The sequence below is a fragment of the Cebus imitator genome, unplaced genomic scaffold (genome assembly GCF_001604975.1).
Source record: "Cebus imitator isolate Cc_AM_T3 unplaced genomic scaffold, Cebus_imitator-1.0 Scaffold2, whole genome shotgun sequence".
In the NCBI taxonomy this organism is placed as follows: Eukaryota; Metazoa; Chordata; class Mammalia; order Primates; family Cebidae; genus Cebus; species Cebus imitator.
Window position 1 is genome coordinate 14,777,128 of NW_016107317.1, and position 21,827 is coordinate 14,798,954.

Sequence of the window (21,827 nt, forward strand, 5' to 3'; positions counted from 1 at the left end):
TTTTTTCCTATATTTACTGATATTTTTGAAGCACAAATGTTAACAAACTTCATTTTTATGTCTTCTGTAACAACTGTTATTTTGCTGTATATCTTCACTTCTTTGATATCATAGTGTTTCTTTTTTTTTTTTTATTTACACTTAAGATTAAGATATCATAGTGTTTCTCAGGAGAAATACCAGTAAATGTTATTTCTCTCTTTTATTTGTGATGCAAATATTAAGAATCACTAATAGTAATATAATCACTTCGATTATATGTGAATGTGTGAATGACTGGATGTGTGTACATGATATAAAGTTTGTATAGCCCCCTGACATTTTTTAGTCATATGAATTAAACCATTTCATCTTTATATGTTTTATTCTTTGATCAGGGTTCCTTTGCACAATATTATGCTTTACTTTTATAGAATATGCTAGGGACAGTCAACCCAGAACAGGAGCAAGTAGATGATTTTTATGCCAGGGAGGTAGTTGCTCAACAGGTAAAGCTCAAGGCTCATTTGCACAGTAGGCAACGTGATTTTGGTCTTCTTTCTGCTTTGTTCCATCCATTTTTGCTATTCATCTTTTGTCTCCCCACAGCCCAAAGACTTTTCACTAATACTTATTTCTGGCCTACCTTCTAAAATGTTATCATTGCTTCACTTTCTTTATTTGCTTCACCAACTGTTCTTCCTTTACTAGAAAATCTTTTATGTTTTACATAAGTCTGAATCAAGTAATTGTTCTAAATGGTAATGCAAAGAATCTGGGTGTGGGGGTTAGAGTTTTATTTTTTCCTTAAGATAATAATTCTTATGATTATAAAAGTATCGTGTATACATTAAAGATTTAAAGAAGTATAAGGAGGAAGATAGTAATGATTATCTTCATATTATCATTCCAGCAGAATTTAGCTACTTCTAAAATATTGTGTTTCTACTCTATCTTTTTGCATAGATGTTAGCATTTAAAAGTGAACCTTGAGGTATCTCTCGTTGGAAGAATGGGGAAAAAGGAGACTTTTCCCCATTTGAGGGCCTTCTTATGACCATTCTTACCTCATCCTGGCCCTCCAAGTTAGTCTCTGAGAAGTCCTCCAGTCCAACAGTTTGTTTTGGCTTATTTAGTCGAGCAGTTCTCAGTCTTATTTTACCAGAGAACTTTGTTTTTCAGTTATAATATAGACCATGTGGAGATGTGTTGTTCTGTAGGATTCTGCTATCAAAGTGTGGTCCACAGACCAGTGGCATTAGTATCATCTGGGAGCTTGTTAGAAATGTCCAATTTCAGGCCCCACTGAGGACTTACTGAATCAGAACCTGCCTTTTAACAGGATCTTTAGGTTATTTATATACACATTAAAATTTGAGGAACACTGCTCAATTTTTTTCCGGATAAGAAGATGAGGTGGACAGGGGTCTGAGGAAGTCATCCCACTTTGAGCTGCTTTTTCCAAAGAGCTCTTCCCCTACATTTTCTGTGTGTGCGTGTGTGTGTGCAGGCAGTGTTGTATGTATAGGTGTGTGCATCGGCATGCATATGTGTACAGGCATGTGGGTATGAAGGCATCTCTTTGTGTCTGTGTCTCTGATCCCCCTTTCTGTTTAGCAGACACCTCTCTCAATGAGCTTAATGAACTCTTATGTCCCCAAATGCTTTATTTGTTATACCCTTATCCCTAATCCCAGTATCTGTACACAGCTGTACATTCCTTCAACCATACAGCTCATGCAAGGCCATCTTTGGAAAACCTCCTGTGAAAGAGCAGGTTTCAGGAAATAAAGAGGAGAGAGGTTTGTCTGTTAGAGTCAAGTAACAACTTGACTTATAACAACTTATTTTTGGGGAAGAAGAGACCTGGCTTTCTCTCAGGAGGCCTAGTGGTTTTGAATTGTGTTGATTGGATCCCTCAGGTTTCATGGTATTGGCTCAGTTGGAGCAAGCAAGTGGGGTTATGTGGTTGCCTGCTTCACTTCATCCAGATCATTTATGCTATTATATATTTTATAAGGATTTCTCTTAATTTTTATTTTATAAGGGTGTTTTGCAAAACTTTTTTTTTTGAAAATCACTGCCCCGTTTTACCACTTAAATTCTGTTCAGCACAGGCTAAGTTAATTGTGACTGGACTACCCACCCTCACATTTCAAAAAGAAGAGCTATTCGTGAGTTTTGTAGGGTGACGGGAGAGATTTGAAGCTTTCTTTCTTGAAAGACCTTTTTCTCTCCCTCCTTCCCTTTATCTTTCCTCCCACCCTACCCCACACTCATCATCTTAGACACATTTGTTCTTTTTCAGGACCAAGGTTAGTAAGGCTCAGAGCTACATAATTGACTGATTAAATGAGTAATGAGCACTATAATTTACAGATAAAACATATGTTAAATTCATAATGCTATCAAATTGTACATTTGATAACATTTAATAAGATTATTTTGGGAGCCAATCATAATCCCAAAAGACATAGTCCTGAATGCCATAATCTCAAATGTTGGAATCCTGAAAAATCAACACCCTTAAAGTCTAAAATCCCCCAAATCACAATCCTAAAATGTCAAAATCCCAAAAATATATTTTGGAAAAAATAATACATTTTTAAAAGACACGTGCATTTTAAAAAGGATTTATTTGAGAAACAGAGAAAAACACAACAGAACAATTCATAGGCCACTTTACACAATAAAATAGGCAGTAATAACATTTTTGCAAGCATAGACATTCAAGTGTATTAATGACAATCATATAGATTTAACAGTTATAAGCAGACAAACCATATTCATAAGTCAAAATAGGAAATGTGTAAATGCATATCACTGTGGTTGATAATTGTGTGCACCCAGCTTTATAACTGCAGTAATATGAAATACCATGGAATACCTAAGCCTTGATGAGATCGATAATCATCTGTGTGTGTGTGTGTGTGTGTGTGTGTGTGTGTGTACGTGTGTGTGTAGGTGTACGCACATGTGTACGTATATGTGTGTTTGTGTGTGTGTGTGTGTGTGTGTGTGTGTTTCCGTTTCCTAGTAGCCTGTTACAGACTGTCACATAAAAATTTGGACCTTCCCAATAAGCTTTAACATCTAGAAAGTACTCTGGTAGTGTAATAGGAGTGAGCAATGTATATAGACTTAATAGCAGGTAAAAGCAGAACTTTTTACTCTTTGCCATAAAGACTATGTCTGTTTTCAAAGTTAGGATTGTCTGAGCATGGTCATGGTCTTTTTTCAGGCCACTGTGCCCTTTTACATATTATGATGTTTCTTCTGCTCTCCACTTCCTGGTCCTCCACAATTTCTTTCTTGGTCTTTATGATTGCTCAGGATTCATCTCTGAAGGCTAAGCATTCCCTTCTCTAGGTCAGAGCAAATGCCCTTTCAATCACTCTTAAGGCATTCTATGCTAAAAAGTGATGATGTATTTCCACAGTATATTGAAAATATTTTGTATTTGTTTCTTTCCTTCCTGAGGGCATTACCACTGATTGCAGTATCACATTTCAGTTTAAATCCTCTCAACATTTATATTCATGTGGCTTTTTGATGCTGATTAAATACGAGCAATAAAATGAAATTAGCACATTTATTAGTTAATAAAAATGATAATTGTAATATTAATAGAATTCTCAATGCTTGTCACAGTGTCTTGTGTAGGTACTGATAATACTTAAATGAACTGCAGAAGGCCCTTTATTATATATCTGATTCTGCTGCTGTTTTAAACTGCATTCCACTACTTGTTTTTAAAGGAACATTTATGGAATTTCATAATTTTGTGAGTTAGATGGAATATGTTTAAATATACCCATTTTACTGGATAGAAGAACTTACATCAATCTAAGCTACCTGAATGTTCAGTTTTCAGCAGTTTTAAAAATGTTTTATCATCAACGTAATGCATGATTGAAACCACAGCTGACAGATTTCATTCTGTCTTTTGTCATGCTTACATATTTGCTGCATCTTAACTAGAGGTTGCTGAATCTTAACTAAAGGAGAGAAACCATTTAGTGGAAGCCATTGTGATAATCTAGGCAAGAGGCAGTAATGGCCTGAAGAAAGGGAATGCCAGGGGGGAGAGAGAAATGAATCTATTACAGATATATTTAGGAGAGATCTGTAGGACTTGATAGTTGATTGTATATGGTTGTGGGAGGGAGGAATTTGGGTTCTAGTGATGGGGAGGCAGCAAGGACGAATCTTAGAATTCTGGCTTAAGTAGTTGAGTGAATGGTGTTACTTCTCACTGAGATAGCAAATAGGAAGACAGGTTTTAGGGGAAGATAATAGTTTACCTATAGATTTGTTGAATTTTAGGTGCCTGGGGAACATCTGAGAGGGCGTATTTGTGAAGCAGTTTGGATATGTTGGGTAAGGCCTAGGAAGGAGAAAGGGCTGTAAATACATATTTGATAGTCATTAGCACCCATGATTTGTGTTGAAGCTGTGGGAGTGGGTTAAGACACATCAGGGAGAGAATATGTTGCATACCATGAGAAAAGAGACCTAGGAGAGACTTTTGAGAAACATCTTAACTTTTTTGCAGTGGAAGAAGAAGAAAGAAATGGAGGAAAAAAAATTAATAGGGAGCAAGAAACCCAGGAGAGTGTAACAATACAAAAACAGAGGGAAGCGGATATTTTCAAAAAGAGTGGGGTGTGTTTAACCATGCCCAATGGCTTTTACTTTATCAGACAGAATCTTAATTTTTCTTTCAAGTTCCATGTAATATTTGTTGTAATAAGTATGACATTTAAATTTATACTTTTAAGTTGTAACAAGGTAATAATCCTGCATAGTGCTTATCCTCAGCTTTTCGTATTAGTTAGAATAATTCTGATTTATATTTATAGGCGAAGTAAAGGTGGTTAATATTGGTAGGTAGGAAAATGTGTAAAATTATGTTAGGAACTAACTTTGTTTCCCAAGGATATAATTATCTAGTAATATCTATCTTTAAGTCTGTGCCTCTAAAGGTGACTTTAGATTATAGCTACAAAATGTGATAGAATTAACAGCAACAAAAATCCCAAAACACTGGGCCCATCTTGGTGTCAAGAATTTAAGTGGTAAGTAAATGTATAGTAACTTTGGTTTTGCTTTTGTTGTTGTTGTTGTTGTTGTTTGAAATGGAGTCTTACTCTGTCGCCTAGGCTGCTAGAGTGCAGTGCCACAATCTGGGCTGACTGAAACCTTCGCCTCCCGGTTTCATGCGATTCTCCTGCTTCAGCCTCCTGAGTACCTAGGACTGCAGGCGCATACCACCACTCCCAGCTAATTTTTTTGTGTTTTTAGTAGAGATGGGGTTTCGCCATGTTGGCCAGGCTGGTCTTGAACTCCTGACCTCAAGTGATCTACCTGCCTCAGCTTCCCAAAGAGCTGGGATTACAGGTATGACCCACCACACCCAGCCAATGTATGGTTACATTGAAAACTCCTGGGAGATTGCATAATAATTATGAAGGAATAACTATGGTTTGAAGAAACCCTTATTTTCTGTTTTCAGGAGGAGTGAATCATAGCACTCTTTAATGATTGGTTAACCAAGCAAATCACAGCACTTCTTTTATTTATTTATTTATTTATTTATTTATTTTTTTTGAGACGGAGTTTCGCTCTTGTTACCCAGGCTGGAGTGCAATGGCGCGATCTCAGCTCACCGCAACCTCCGCCTCCTGGGTTCAGGCAATTCTCCTGCCTCAGCCTCCTGAGCAGCTGGGATTACAGGCACACGCCACCATGACCGGCTAATTTTTTGTATTTTTAGTAGAGATGGGGTTTCACCGTGTTGACCAGGATGGTCTCGATCTCTTGACCTCGTGATCCACCCGCCTCGGCCTCCCAAAGTGCTGGGATTACAGGCTTGAGCAACCGTGCCCGGCCGCAGCACTTCTTTTAAAACTTTATTTGTTCTGTAAAATAATAGCTGTCTCTGATGTAACTTTTTTTCTTTATTTCAATTTTTTATAAATATGAGGTCTCACTATGTCGCCTAGGCTGGTCTTGAACTCCCGGGCTCTCACGATTGTCCCACCTCAGCCTCCCAAAGTGCTGGAATTATAGGTGTTAGCCGTTTCACCTGGCTTACAGTAGATTTCATATGATTTACAGTGCCTAAAGAGTCAGTTTTATGAGTGCTGAATAACAAAGTTATTTAGAACATATGCAGAATAAGAAAGAAATAGCCGAAGACTCTAGAACTAAATATCAGTGAGTGGCTTTTGAATTTCAAAAATATTTTAATTACTCATTAAACATTAAAATGCTATTTTATTTGGAGATAGCCTCAGATAAAAAAAAAAATGCTATTTTAGGGCATGAGTTGGGCTAGGTAATGGAGTTAAAAGAACAAGACACATCCTTACCCTCATGGAATTTTTGTTTTGTTTTGTTTTGTTTTTGAGATGGAGGAGTCTTGTTCTGTTGCCCAGTGCAGTGGTGCCATCTTGCCTCACTGCAACCTCTGCCTCCCAGGGGTTAATTTTTGTATTTTTAGTAAAGAAGGGGCTTCACCATGTTGACCAGGTTGGTCTTGAACTCTTGACCTCAAGTGATTCATTTGCCTAGGCCTCCCAAATTGCTGTGAGCCATTGTGCCCAGCCAGCCCTCATGGAATTTAAGTTGCAAACAAAAAGTACAAATAAAATCATTGCAGACTGTGGCAGCCAGGGGAATTATTTGAAATAGGTGAAGAGGGGAGTCTTCTCTGAGTGGGTAGCATTTAATCAGAAAGTTGAAGGATAAGAGGATGCTGGGCATGGTGGCTTCACACCTGCAATCCCAGCACTTTGGGAGGCTGAGGCCATTGGATCACTTGAGCTCAGGAGTTCGAGACAAGCCTGGGCAACATGGCAAAACCCCATTTCTACAAAAAGTACAAAAATTTGCTGGGCATGGTAGCATGTGTCTGGTTTCCCAGCTGCTTGGCAGACTGAGGTAGGAGAATAGCTTGAACCCAAGAGGAGTAGATTGCAGTGAGCTGAGATTGTGCCCCACTGCACTTCAGCTTGGGGAAAGCCAGACCCTGTCTCCAAAAAAGGCATAAGAGGAGGTATTTGTGAAAGAGTTATGGTTAACAGCAAGTTGAAAGCCCTTTGGTTAGGAGTTTATTTTCCATTGAGCAAAGACTAGTACATAGTGAGGCAGAGGGTAAGTGGCATCAGATGAAGGTGAACAAGTAGGTAAAATGCCAGATTATAATTTAGTCATAAATGATATGACACTGAGATTTTATTGGAAGTGTAACAAGAAGCCATTTAATGAGTTTAAAGTGTGGAAGTGCTCTGTGGCTTCTGTAAGGCAAATAGACTGACAAGCTGCAGGAATGTATAAATAGAAAGACTAATTGGGCTATTCTAGTTAGATGAAAGATGTTGGGACATTAATATTTTGAGATTAGATAAAAGAGAATGAGTTTGTGCCTTACTGTTATTAATAGCTTCCTGTAAATTTCCATGAAAAGGTCATTAATATACACACAATGAAGACATTTTAAGGTATGGCATTTCAGTACTTATGGTTTTATATGTACTTTTAAAATGAGAATGAAATTAAATATATTAAAGCAGAATGCTTTGCATGAGCATGGTGAAATGTAATAGAGGAATTTCTGTTTTAAAAAGTTTTTTATTCATTGGAAAGAAAAAGATGACTTTCCCTAAGGAAGGAAAATGAGACATTAAAATTGGCTTGAGACAATTGAAATTTGTGATATTAGAAAAATTTGTCATTGTTTTATAAAATCAGTTTTACACAGAATACATTTACTTTAGAGATGGCTATTAAGAATTGACTTGAAAAGTAATATAAGGTTGCAAAACCTGGTCAGATTAATTTGAATAATATAATTTCTTTTTCCCACCTTTCTCTCATAAGCCTGCAGTCATCTTAGGGCTCAACTGGGGAAGGATTCATTTGCAGGCTCACTCATGTAGTTGTCAGCTGATCTTAGAACACCTGCATCCAAGTTAACTCACATGTCTGTTGTCAGGCCTAAGAACTCTGTCTGTTGGCCAGCGACACCAGTTTATTGCTATGTGGGCTTTTCTTGTCTATAGGCTCAAAAAAACATGGCAGCTTGTTTGCCCCAAAGCAAAATAATCTGAACAGTGAGAGAAAGGCCCACCTCGGGCTCCCAGAGTGCTGGGATTACAGGCATGAGCCACCGTGCCCAGCCTCTTAATGACATCTATTATACTCGCTTACACAATTAGGATAAAATATTTGCATTATTGCTTCTTGATCTGTTTTATGACTACAAACATAAAAGACCTTTGTGCTATGTACTTATTCTTCAGTGACTAGGAGCCTAGTAAACTGGAATAGTTAACTAGATGACCCTTTTCTGTTATTTATTCCAGTTGGAAATGGAGATCTGTGTAGTAACCCTGTTTGAATGGGTCATTTAAAAGTTAATGAATTTATTACTGTTACACTTAACTCAAATTTATAGAAAAATGCATGTTATTTATCCAAGGAAATTTGTATCTTATATATAAGTAAGAGTCTAGCAAAGATTTTGACAGATGTGTTGTCAACTTTAACTAAATACAAATAAGACCTTATAACATGATTGATATACAGGATTTTCATTAGAATTACATGTTGAATTTGATTTTGTAGAATAATGATTTTACAGGCCATTTTATCCTATTTATTCTTTTTTGTGTGTTTTGTTTTCTTTCATTTATTCAGTGGTCAGTTAGTTACTAGGTATTCTTAAAGGAAAAGCTATACACTTTGTTTCCATAGAATGAAGAATCATGAAATCATAAATTACTTGAAGGAAGGAGGTGATTATTTAGAAGCATGATAGTAAAGGGGTATTAAAACACATCTGTATACTGATTATATTGAGTACACTGAGGCAATTCTCCTGTCTCAGCCTCCTGAATAGCTGAGATGACAGGCGTCCGCCACTATGCCCAGCTAATTTTTGTATTTTTAGTAGAGATGGGATTTCACCATGTTAGGCTGGTCTCAAACTCCAGACCTCAGGTGATCCACCTGCCTTGGCTTCCCAAAGTGCGGGACCACAGGCATGAGTCCCTGCACCCAGCTGACTTTTTTTTTTTTGAGGCAGAGTCTAACTCTGTCATCCAGGCTGGAGTGTAGTGGCTTGATCTCTGCTCACTGCACCTCTGCCTCCTGGGTTCAAGCAGTTCTTGTGCCTCAGCCACCCGAGTAGCTAGTATTACAGGCATGCAAAAAAATTAGACCATGCCCGTCTAATTTTTGTATTTTCAGTAGAGACGAGGTTCACCATATTGGCCAGGTTGGTCTCGAACTCCTGATCTCAGGTGATCTGCCTGCCTAGGCCTCCCAGAGTGCTGGGATTACAGGCATCAACCACCATGCCCAGCCTGGTTAAAGACAGTGATAAAATGGGAATTGTATTAATGCATTTTGTCTGAATTCTAACATATTTTAGTCCACCACAGTGCCTTTTATACTAAAATCTAGTGAATGTTAATGACAATGGCTAGTTAAGAAATGATGGATTTTGATTGACTAATTATTCTTGTGCCAATGTAAAACATAATGATATTGTTTCAGCAAAATGAAATAGCCTGGTAACTGATAATTTTGTATATTAAAATATATTATCCATTATAATAGACATTTTACAATGAAACCATTCTAATGATTTTCTTTTCCTTATGTTTCTGATAATGCAGAAGTTTCTATTGACATTATATTTAGCAAATTGTTTACAAATTTACTTTGGTGTGTGCATCTATAATTATCTAGAGAATTTATGCTTTCCCCCATAGTTCTTACATGTAATAATAATCTCAAATAAAATTAAATAATCTTCTTATTCTGATAGAGAAGAAAAAGCTGGATCACTTACCAGTAACTGGAGTTCTCCTATTGGGTAATCTCCACAGATCCACATTGTTTGAAGTTATTGTGAGTGCCTCGAGGACCAAGGAACCGTTGAAATTTCCAATTTCAGGAAGGTAAGCAAGTGCACTGAAGCATGTCTCTAGCATCTCCCAAATACCCTCCCCCAAACTTTCTTACATATACGTCTGTACTGCATGCCCCCTCAGTTCCAGTGGATGCCCATCAGGAAGATTCTCATGCTGGACAGAAGGGCAAGAGAGGTGGATCTGTGAGGGAAAAGACCCAATAGGATAACTCAAGTTACTGGTAAGTAATCTAGTTTTCACAAACTTGAGATTTTTTTTTTTCCCTCAAATTTTGTCCCTTGAGAAGGAGTTTGTTTAATTGAAAAGAAAGGAAGTTATTTGAGATAGCTTCTTTTTGTATGTTTTATGTAGATTATGGAAATTATTGTATTGATAATAAATACTGAACTATTAATGGGTATATGAATAAAAAGTGTGACAATTTAAAAGTGTCTTATTTACAAAATAGCTGCTTCTAAAAAATTATACATCTACTGGCCTTTGGTAAATGATGCAGTTGTTCTAAAGCAATATAGGGAAGCTAAATGTTGAATTGTTGTATACCTTTCTTTATGATGTTGCTTTTTTGAAGTAAATACTTATACTGTAAAATTTATGCAGATGTCTTTAGGCAGGTGAATTTCTTTTGACACAGTAGTACTGACCAGCAAGGATAGTTTTATATTGACTAGCACTTCTGTTTATTTATTTATTTATTTTTTTGAGACAAAGTCTGGCTCTGTCACCAGGCTAGAGTGCAGTGGTGTGATCTTGGCTTACTGTGACTTCTGCCTTCCAGGCATAAGCTATCCTCCCACTTCAGGCTCCCTAGTAGCTGGTACTACAGGTGTGCACCACCGTGCTTGAGTAATTGTTTTATTTTCTGTAGAGATGGGGTTTTGCCATGTTGCCCAGGCTGGTTGTGAACCCATGAACTCAAACGATCTGCCTGCCTTGGCCTCCCAAAGTGTTGGAATTACAGGTTTNGGGCATGGTGGTGGGCACCTGTAATCCCAGCTACTCAGGAGGCTGAGGCAGGAGAATCACTTGAACACAGGAGGCAGAGGTTGCCGTGAGCAGAGATCTTGCCACTGCACTCCAGGCTGGGCAACAGAGTGAGACTCCGTATCGAAAAACAGAAAAAGAAAGAAAAGAATCAGCAACAATAAAAACAGTGTTGTGATAAGTCAAAGCTGGTCATTTTCAGTTGATTCTGGAAATACCCAAGAAAAATAGATGTTACAAATAGTCAAATTTTAAAAAGAGGTATAAGTACAACTATAATGGCAATTTAAAAAATTATAAGAAATCACTAATAATTTATATGTATGTAAATTATTAAAATGAGAGGAAGTTTCATTTTCTAGGAAATTTTTTTCAAATTTGTGCAGACAAAACCATTAAAGAAATTGAAGCTGTAGTAAATTTTTCCAAGGGGAATAGGTGTTTTTTTTTTTTTTTTTTTTTTTTAAAAAAATTTTTTTTTATTTTTTTTTTTTTTTTTTGACTAGCACTTCTTAATGACAGTTTCCAGTGTATCTTGAACTTCATTGAAAGTATATTTGAAAAATAATTTAGGATATGTTGCAACTATATTTACCACTTCCTTGTTTGTAATGAAAAGACTTGATGTGAAGTGTGGCAGATTTGGTTTAGTTGGAGCTCTCTGATTTCCTCAGGTACCAAATAATTTATTGAATTGTTATTTGTAAATGTTACTATAGAATTAGACTGTTTCTTGCTTCTCATTTCTCTCCCACTCATTTTGCATTATTATTATGTTACTCTTTCTAAAAAGGCATTTTAAATATAAAGAGCTTATAATGGTACACTGCTTATAGGTGTTTTACAAAACTTTTGTCTGTTTGCTGGGTACTTGAGGCCTCCTGCTATCCAGTTCTACCTTGTTTATCTAGCCTTAATTTCTTCAGTTTGAAACTTTTGTTTGTTCTTACCTGGATAGTTATATTTACACTGGCTTGTGTTTTTTCACTTTCTTCAGATAGCCTTCTTTCCATTCTGATTTCTGTACCTTAAAGTTGAGGCAAGTCTTACCCCTTATCAGTCCTTTTATGCTGGCATCTTTGTTATCTCCAGTTCCTCAGTAGAAAAGTGAGATGTCTATAAGATTATGTTAATTCATGGAATTTACTTCATAGAGTGCCTTACAGCACCTAGTTAATACTCTTGTTGGCTAGTATTTGGCTATAGATTGATCTTAAACATTTCTGTAGTTATGGTTAGTTGAATGATACAGTTTAACCCTTAAATATTACTTCAAGTTGTATTGCTATTTTTAAATTTTTTATTTTGTTTTATTTATTTATTTATTTTTTTACTTTTTGTTTTTTGAGACAGTCTTGCTCTCTTACTCAGGCTGGAGTACAATGGTGTCATATCTGCTCACTGCAGCCTCCGCCTCCCAGGTTCAAGTGATTCTTCTGCCTCAGTCTCCTAAGTAGCTGGGATTACAGGTGTGCACCACCCTATCTGGCTAACTTTTTTGTATTTTTAGTAAAGACAGGGTTTCACCATGCTGGCCAGGCTGGCTGTGAATTCCTGACCTCAAGTGATCTGCCTGCCTGGATCTCCCAAAGTACTAGGATTAGAGACGTGAGCCACTGCACCTGGCTATATTGCTATTTTTTTTTTTTTTTTTTTTTGAGACGGAGTTTCACTCTTGTTACCTAGGCTGGAGTGCAATGGCGTGATCTCGGCTCACCGCAACCTCTGCCTCCTGGGCTCAGGCAATTCTCCTGCCTCAACCTCCTGAGTAGCCTGGGATTACAGGCACGCACCACCATGCCCAGATAATGTTTTGTATTTTTAGTAGAGACGTGGTTTCACCATGTTGACCAGGATGGTCTCGATCTCTTGACCTTGTGATCCACCCGCCTCGGCCTCCCAAAGTGCTGGGATTACAGGCTTGAGCCACCGCGCCCGGCGTATATTGCTATTTTTTTAAAATACAGAGTTCTTTTAAAAATTTTTATTTTATTTATTTTTTACATGGGTATGTTATATGGTAAAAATATACAACTCTTAAACTGGGTTTTTATGTTCTTTGAGAGCAAGCATAGGATTTTATAGTTTATCTTACCTAGTTCCTAACATCAGTGACTGAGATTAAATCATGCCCACTGAAACATTAGCTTTTCATATAGATTCATGAATACACTTGCCAGTCTTTTATTCTTTTCTTTCTTTTTTTCTCCCCCCCCGTTTTTTTTTTTAATGTATAAAGCAGCTTCATTTGCCTCATCAATCTTATTTGTACCGTATTTTTTTCTTAAAAACAATTTTTCCCTTTAAAAGCTGGTATAGTAAAATTCTAATTAGTATAATTATTAGTAATTTATCTTGTGGCATATAAAAAGAGAGTGTATAGTTTTGAGTTCAGAATGGCTTCAGTTTAAGACTTAGTGTTAGAAAACAAAATAGAAATACAGTATACTTGATTTTTGCACTTTGAATATCTTTGAAGATTATTTCTTTCTTTTCAGAAATGAAGTAAGGAAATCTTTTTGACAGATTGTCGCTTCTAAATAATTATCAGAAAGCAGTTTGTCCAATCATTAGACAAGCCAAGATAAAGAACATTTAGTTGGATGACTGAAATACTAGTTTTGAATCTGTTGCTGCATGTCTATGTACCATTCTGTTTAATCTCATAGTTTCTTCATTGTAAATGATAGGGTCGTTACATTGAGAGTGCTTTTATTCTTTGGAGAAATAAATTGAAATGTTCCAAGTAAAGTATTACGTTGGGTTCAGGAGTGGGTTCTGAAAAAAAGTGTGTGGATATTTGGGTGTGGTGTGTGCATATATGTGTATGGAGAGAGAAAAAAAGATAAAGCAAAAGTTGTAAATGTTAGGAATTTTGAATCTAGGTAGAAGGTGTATGGGTCATTGTACTTTCAACTTCTCTGTGGCTTTGAAATTTTAAAAAAAGTTGGGGAGAAAGTGTTTTAAAAAGAACTTTATTGTGCTTCAGTTTCTCTAATTCTAAAATGGGAATAATAGAACTTTTCATGCCTTGAAGCAGGTAGGCACAGTGGGATAACATTTGGCAGAATAGCAGCCAAAAGAACTAGAAAAGTGATTTTTTCTCTGTGTGTGTGTCATTAAAGAAGAACTTTATAGTGGAGAACTTTTCAAAAAAAATTTTGCCTAAGGTGTTTTAGTTGAAAATTTATCAGTTACTTTTTTTTTTTGTAAGATGGAGTCTCACTCTGTCATCCAGGCTGGAGAGTGCAGTGGTGCCATCTCGGCTCACTGCAACCTCTACTTCCCAGGTTCAAGCTATTCTCCAGCCTCAGCCTTGCGAGTAGCTAGGACTACAAGCATGTGCGACTGCGTCCGGCTTATTTTTTATTTTTAGTAGAAATGGGGTTTAGCCACGTTGGCCAGGCTAGTCTTGGACTCCTGATCTCAGGTGATCTACCCATGTTGGCCTCCCAAAGTGCTGGGATTACAGGAGTGAGTCACCGCGCCCAGCTAGACATCAGTTACTTTTTTTTTTTAAACTAAGAGCATATTGCATTATAATTCAATAAAAAAATTACTTCAGAAAAAATAAATATTTATGTAAAATAACCAATTAAAATCTTGAAAAATACAGCTTGTAATAAAATAATAAATCAGTAAAATAGAAGATTAGAAACAGCTAAAGAGAGAAGTTATTAATTTGAAGAAAGAAATGAGAACTCCTCTGGACAAGCACAGAGAAATGCAGAGGTGAAAAATATGGAAGAAAAGATGACACTTAGAGAGGGTAGACTGAGCAGTTCCAATATATGTCTAATTGGAATTTCAGAAGAACATACAATGAATAGTGGAGAAGCAATATTAAAGGAAAAATGATTAGGAATTTTCAAGAATTAAAAAACAAAATGGAAATTACAAAATAATTAGAACTAAATCACAACAAAAGTGTTGTATCAAAATTTGAGGGATGCACAAAAAATGGTACTTAGGGATAAATTTATAATCTTTAATGCCTGTATTAGATTGAAAAATTGAAAATAAATGAGCCAGCTGTTCAATTTAAAAAAAACTAAAAAAGGAGACAGTAAAGCCAAAGAAAGAAGAAGAAATAATAGTGAAATAGAATTTGATGAGCTAGAAAATAATCAGCAACAGCTGGGTGTGGTGGCTCATGCCTGTAATCCCAGCACTTTGGGAGGCCAAGGTGGGCGGATCTTGAGGTCAGGAGTTCAAGACCAGCATGGCCAAGATGATGAAACCCCATCTCTACTAAAAATACAAAAATTAGCTGGGCATGGTGGTGGGCACCTGTAATCCCAGCTACTCAGGAGGCTGAGGCAGGAGAATCACTTGAACACAGGAGGCAGAGGTTGCCGTGAGCAGAGATCTTGCCACTGCACTCCAGGCTGGGCAACAGAGTGAGACTCCGTATCGAAAAACAGAAAAAGAAAGAAAAGAATCAGCAACAATAAAAACAGTGTTGTGATAAGTCAAAGCTGGTCATTTTCAGTTGATTCTGGAAATACCCAAGAAAAATAGATGTTACAAATAGTCAAATTTTAAAAAGAGGTATAAGTACAACTATAATGGCAATTTAAAAAATTATAAGAAATCACTAATAATTTATATGTATGTAAATTATTAAAATGAGAGGAAGTTTCATTTTCTAGGAAATTTTTTTCAAATTTGTGCAGACAAAACCATTAAAGAAATTGAAGCTGNTTTTTTTTTTTTTTTTTTTTAATAACAACTTTATTCAGATATTCACATACCATATCATTTACCAGGTTAAAGTATACAATTCAGTAGGTTTTAGTATTTTTACAGAGTTGTGCCAAGAATTACTGTAGTCATTTTTAGAACATTTTCATCTCTCCTAATCCTCTATCATTTGGCGTCTGCTAATCTACTTTTTGTTTCTATAGATTGCCCTGTTCTGGACAGTTCGTATAATGGAGTTTATACAATATGTGTTTTGGGGGGGGGATTGATTTCTTTCACTTAGCATGTTTTTAAGGTTCATCTACATTGTAGCATGTCAGTACATTTTACTCTTTTTATATAGCCAAATAATTATACATCATCATGTGGATATACCACATTTTGTTTATTCATTTACCCCTTGATGGATGTTTGGATTGTTTTTTACTTTTTGGTTGTTCTGAATACTCCTTCTGTGAACTGTTATAGTCCTATGTTGTTTCTAGGACCTCCCTCGGATGCTTAAATCTCTGACATAAAAATGGCATAGTATTTGCATATAACCTGTGTACATTCTTTCATATGCGTTGCATATCCCTAGATTATTTATAATAGCTCATATAACCCAAGTGCTATGTAAATAGTTATACTATATTGCTTAGGAATAACGACAAGGGAAAGAAGTCTGTACATAGTCAGTACAGAGACAACTTTTGCCCTCAGATATTTTCAATCTGCAGTTGGTTGTATCCATGAATGCAGAGCCCATGGATACAGAGGGCTGATTATGTATAACTAGGAGTGAAACTGCTGGGTCATGTGATAACTCTGTGTTTAAACTTTTGAGGAACTGCAAGACTGTTTTCCAAAGCAGCTGCATCATTTTATTTTCCCTCCAGCAGTGTACAAGGGTTCACATTTTTCTGTACTATCAACAATGCTTTTTATTGTCTGTCTTTTTAATTATTGCCGTTATAGTTTGTGTGAAGTGGTGTCAGAAGCAATAGGTTTTTTTTTTCTTTTTAGGAGACTTCTTCAATTTTCCTTTTTTTTTTTTTTTTTAAGAGTTGGGGTCTTGCTGTGCTGCTGAGGCTGTAGTCCAATGGCTATTCACAGGCATGATCATAGTGTACTACAGCCTCAAACTCCTGACCTCAGCAATTTTTCAGCCTCAGCATTTCAGGTATGAAGGAATAGTTTTAATGGTGATATTTGTGATTATAATTTTAGATATGCTTTTGGGGGGCAGCTAATCCCAACATTATACAAATTGACTCAGGGAACAGAAAAAGAGGGAAAGTTACCCTGCCTGTTTATTGGGCAAGTTTAGCATTGAAATCTAGAATGGAAAGAATATACAAGTAAAAATATATTACATTCAGTCTTCCTTATGAACACATACATAATAGTTTTAATTGGGATAGAAATTTAGGGATAGTTCAATATTTGAAAATTATTATCAATTTAATTTATGGCCGGGCATGGTGGCTCACGCCTGTAATCCGAGCACTTTGGAGGCCAAGGTGGGCGGATCACCTGAGGTCAGGAGTTCAAGATCAGCCTGACCAACATGGTGAAACCCTGTCTTTATTAAAAAAAAAAAAATTATAAGAAAATTTAGGAAAAAGTCTAGATAAATTTAATAAACGTATGTTAACACTCAGTACCCATTAATGTTTTAAAAAAACCCTCTTAAACTATGACCAGAAATGAGCTTTTTTTTCTTACAGTAAAGGCTACCTTTCAGATAGCAAGCATCATGCTTAATAGTGAAACTTTGGAAACATTCTCATAAAAGCCAAGTATAACACAGATATATCTCCATCAATAAGGTAAGCAAAAAAGAAAATCCAAAAGGATTGGAAAGGAAGAAAAATTAGATGAAATTCTCCCTAGAAAATTTTAAGAAATGAACATATTGTTTGTATTAGTAAGAGAATTCAACATTGCTGGATACAAGGTCAGCATTCAAATTAGCAATGGCCAGTTAGAAAATAAAAAAGATCTCCTTAATAGGAAATTTATATAAACAGCCCAACATTTTATTAAAGGACATAAAATTAGTCATAAATAAAAGGCAGGATATACTATATTTTTGGGTGGGAAGTTTATTTAAAATTTATTTAGTAATACTGAAAATTATTTTGTGAATTTTATGTAGATTCAGAGAAAAATCCTAGTAGGATTTGTGTGTGTGTGTGTGTGTGTGGAAAATGACCTTTATGTGCAAAATTAAAGGTTCAGGAATAACCAAGGTAGTTTTGGAATTCTGTGAATTTTATGTAGTTTCAGAAAAAAAGTAGGATTTTTTTTTTGTGTATGTGGAAAATGACCTTCATGTGCATAATTAAAGGTTCAAGAATAACCATGATAGTTTTGGAATTTCGTGTATTTTATGTAGCTTCAGAGAAAAATCCTAGTAGGATTTTTTTGTGTGTGTATGTGTGGAAAATGACCTTCATGTGCAAAATTAAAGGTTCAAGAATAACCAAGATAGTTTTGGAAGAAGAAAAAGAATGAGAAAGGACTTGCTCTGTTGGCTATCAAGACGAATTTAAAAATTGTGGTATTTAGCCCTGGGTGTGGTGACTCATGCCTGCAATCTCAGCAATTTGGGAGACCCAGATGGGTGGATCACCTGAGATCAGGCATTCAAGAGGAGCTTGGCCAACATGGTGAAACCCCATCTCTACCAAAAACAAAAATTAGCTGGGTGTGGTGGCATGCACCTGTAATCTCAGCTATTCAGGAGGCTGAGGTGGAATAATCACTTGAACATGGGAGGCGGAGGTTGCAGTGAGCCGAGATTGTGCCATTGCACGTGGGAGACAAGAACGACACTTCATCTCAAAAAAATAAAAATTATGCTATTTAGATTGAAATACTACATACAAAGAACAAACTGCTATGCATAACATAACATGAATCGCTCCCAGACTTAATGTTGAATGACATTAGTGAGACACAAGGCTTGCACATTGTATGATTTCATTTATAGGAAGCTCAAAAACAGGTAGAAATAACTATAGTGATAGAGATTAGAATTGTGTCATATTGGAAGCATGGTACTGATTGGGAAGGATCATGAGGGAGCCTTCTGGAGCATAAGGAATGTTAATAGCTTGGTCTGAGCTAGATCACACAGGAGTATGTGTATTTTAAAGTCAAGCTGTACATTCAGTATTTGTTTTATGCTTTACTGTATGTAAGTACCTTTGTTAAAAAAATGACACTTGAAGTAATGTAGTATTAGTTTAGGAAAAGACAAACTAAGAATAGAGAGTTCAGAAATGGATTCATAACATATCTGGAACGTTGGTGAAGGCTAGAAATGGCATTTCCTGGCACTAAGGAAGGAAAAAGTGGACTGTTGAATTGGTTTTCTAGTTGGAGGGAAAACTAGATTTCTGCTTCAAGCAATGTCTGTCAGTAGGAAGGCATGGATAGATAACATATAGAATAGTTATACAATGGAGAATTACCTAGATCTATATTTAGACTATTATCACTAATTAGTATTTATTTCAATTTAAGAAACACCTTGTACTTTCTATGTCCAGCTATTGTTTTAAGCCCTTTATGAACCTTAACTGTTGTAATCCTCATGAAAAGTCAGAAAGAGGCACTATCTTTATCTTCATTTTGCATATGGGAATACTGAAGCAAAGAAGAGTAAATAACCTACTCTCATAGCTAGTAAATATCAGAGCTGAGATTCAAAGCTAGGATTTGAACCTAACTTGGCTTCGGAGTCCGCTATACCATGCTGCCTTTTGATGTGTATGAATATGGAGATACCTTATAAATATAAGGAAAAGTTCATTTCAGAATTTATGTGTACAGTGTGATCTCATTTACCCAAATTTATGATAGTGGCTGCCTTTGGATGGGGTTGTGAGGTGAGGGAGATACACTGATGGTGGTGAAAGGAAACTAGCTTTATGGAATTGCATGTTTTTCCTTAAAGATGATGTATATTACTTTGTAGCTTTAAAAATAGTTATATGGGGCCGGGCGCGGTGGCTCAAGCCTGTAATCCCAGCACTTTGGGAGGCCGAGGCGGGTGGATCACGAGGTCAAGAGATCGAGACCATCCTGGTCAACATGGTGAAACCCCGTCTCTACTAAAAATACAAAAAATTAGCTGGGCATGGTGGTACGTGCCTGTAATCCCAGCTACTCAGGAGGCTGAGGCAGGAGAATTGCCTGAACCCAGGAGGCGGAGGTTGCGGTGAGCCGAGATCGCGCCATTGCACTCCAGCCTGGGTAACATGCGTGAAACTCCGTCTCAAAAAAAAAAAAAAAAAAAAAATAGTTATATGGAATATAAGCATATGCTTGTTTTTGCAGAAAGAAACACTGGAAGGATTGACCTTTATTGTTTAAATCTTCATTTATTCTTGATACTGGTTTAGAGTAGAAAAAGAGATTCACTTGGTTCTGATGTAGTGGAGCAGCAGATAAAGCACTAGGTGCTAGGGACAGGAAGGTGAATAGGTTTCAGCCTCTCTCTTTAAGGAGTTCAGTTTTACAGGGAAAGAGATGAGGAAAACAATTTTGTTTCAGTTGATAAATGCAAATCTTTTTCCTTCCTTGTCACTATCATTCCAAATACAAATAGGATGAGGGAATGTCTTGATTTGGAGAACAGGAAACAGGCAGTGAAATACTGATGAAGATAACGCTTCTTTTTCTTTCTTTTTTTTTCGTTTTCAAGACAGAGTTTCACTTGTTTCCCAGGCTGGTGTGCGCTGGTGTGATCTTGGCTCACTGCAACCTCCGCTTCCTGGGTTCAAGCAATTCTCCTGCCTCAGCCTCCCAAGTAGCTGGGATTACAGGCATGTGCCACCATGCCTGGCCAATTTTGTATTTTTAGTAGAAATGGGATTTCTCCATGTTGGTCAGGCCAGTCTTGAACTGCCAGTCTCAGGTGATCTTCCCACCTCAACCTCCCAAAGTGATGGGATTACAGGCTTGAGCTACTGTGCCCAGCTGAACTAGCCACATTTTAAGTACTCAGTACCCACATGTAGTTCCTGTGTTGAACAGCACAGACTTAGAGCATTTGAAAAAACTTTGGTGTTATATAATTCTGCTGTTACTCTTCAATAAAGGTGCCTCAGCTATCTTTTATTCTTTTATTTCTTCACCTGTTCGTGGGTGCTCATCTTTACTGTTAATCATTTGTAGTCTGAAATCCTGCTATCCATTCCTAAATTTGACAGAGCATTTAGGACTTTCTATAAGTGTTCTCTGATGTCTAGATCTACTTAATTTCTTTAGATAAAATGCGATGTTTCATTTTGATAAACTTCTGTTTTGTTTTGAGACAGGGTCTCTCACTCTGTTGCCCAGGCTGGAGTGCAGTGATGCAATCTCAGCTCACTGCAACCTCCCTTTCTTGGCTCAAGCCATTCTTCCACCTCAGCCTCCCAAGTAGCTGGAATTATAGGCATGAGCCATCAACACTTGGCTAATTTTTGTAGTTTTTTGTAGAGACAGAGTTTTGCTGTGTTGCCCAGGCTAGTTTTAAACTCCTGAGCTCAAAGTGATCTGCCTCTCTCAGCCTTGCAAAGTGCTGGGATTATAGGCATGAGCCACTGTGCCTGGCTTCATTCTGATAAGCTTTTAATCAGAATATCGGCTCTGCTTTTTATTAGAATATCAGACCCTCTACATGGGCTAGAGTAGATAGGATTATAATTATCATCATCTCCCTAAGGAAAGATCATTAACCTCTCCTTTTTTTGCTTTAAAGTTATTGCTGTGAACCAGAAGGATTCCTTACATGATGACTTATTTATTCATAAGGTGAGGCCCAACATTTCACTTTATGGGGATTGGATATGCTTACCCTAGCTACTAATTGCTTAGGGGTTTTCAAATCAACATTTTTTTTCTACTTTTTTCTCTAGTAGATACTATTAAGAGAGTGAACATATTGGAAAGCAGAGCCATATCTAAGGTATAACATACATGACTTAATATTTTGATAGTCTGTTGCTTTCATCTTTCCTAGATGAGGGACAGTTTAGAAGATTACTTTGAGTAAATGAATCTATAACTTCTAATCTAGTTATTCATGTATCCCAATTGCAGAATTTTCTATAATTTATTTCAAATACTCTCAGACTTTACTCTTGTAAGATAAGATTAATTGGGCTCTGAATATTTAAATGTTAAGATTTTGAGGTTCTGAGGGTTACCTGTTTTCTTTTCTTTTCTTTTTTTTTTTTT

At 36.6% G+C, this 21,827-nt stretch overlaps 1 protein-coding gene across 14 annotated transcripts in view; it reads left to right on the top strand.

The window, feature by feature from the left end:
• The window catches only part of YAF2 (YY1 associated factor 2), an 83,997-nt gene that overhangs the window by 16,033 nt on the left and 46,137 nt on the right, over positions 1 to 21,827 (top strand). For 2 of the 14 annotated variants that reach the window (XM_017530168.2, XM_037739009.1), the window contains exons 2-5: positions 7,451 to 7,484; positions 9,879 to 9,950; positions 10,044 to 10,143; positions 21,349 to 21,401. The exons of 2 other annotated variants lie outside the window; for them this stretch is intronic. In XM_017530168.2, the coding sequence (XP_017385657.1) occupies positions 21,379 to 21,401 (23 nt within the window). In that variant the 5' untranslated portion in view covers positions 7,451 to 7,484; positions 9,879 to 9,950; positions 10,044 to 10,143; positions 21,349 to 21,378. Of the gene's footprint in view, positions 1 to 7,450; positions 7,485 to 7,504; positions 8,781 to 9,817; positions 9,951 to 10,043; positions 10,144 to 21,348; positions 21,402 to 21,827 lie in introns of those variants that run through there. 10 more of the 14 variants (XM_017530138.2, XM_017530144.2, XM_017530182.2 and 7 more) reach the window with 8 other exon arrangements.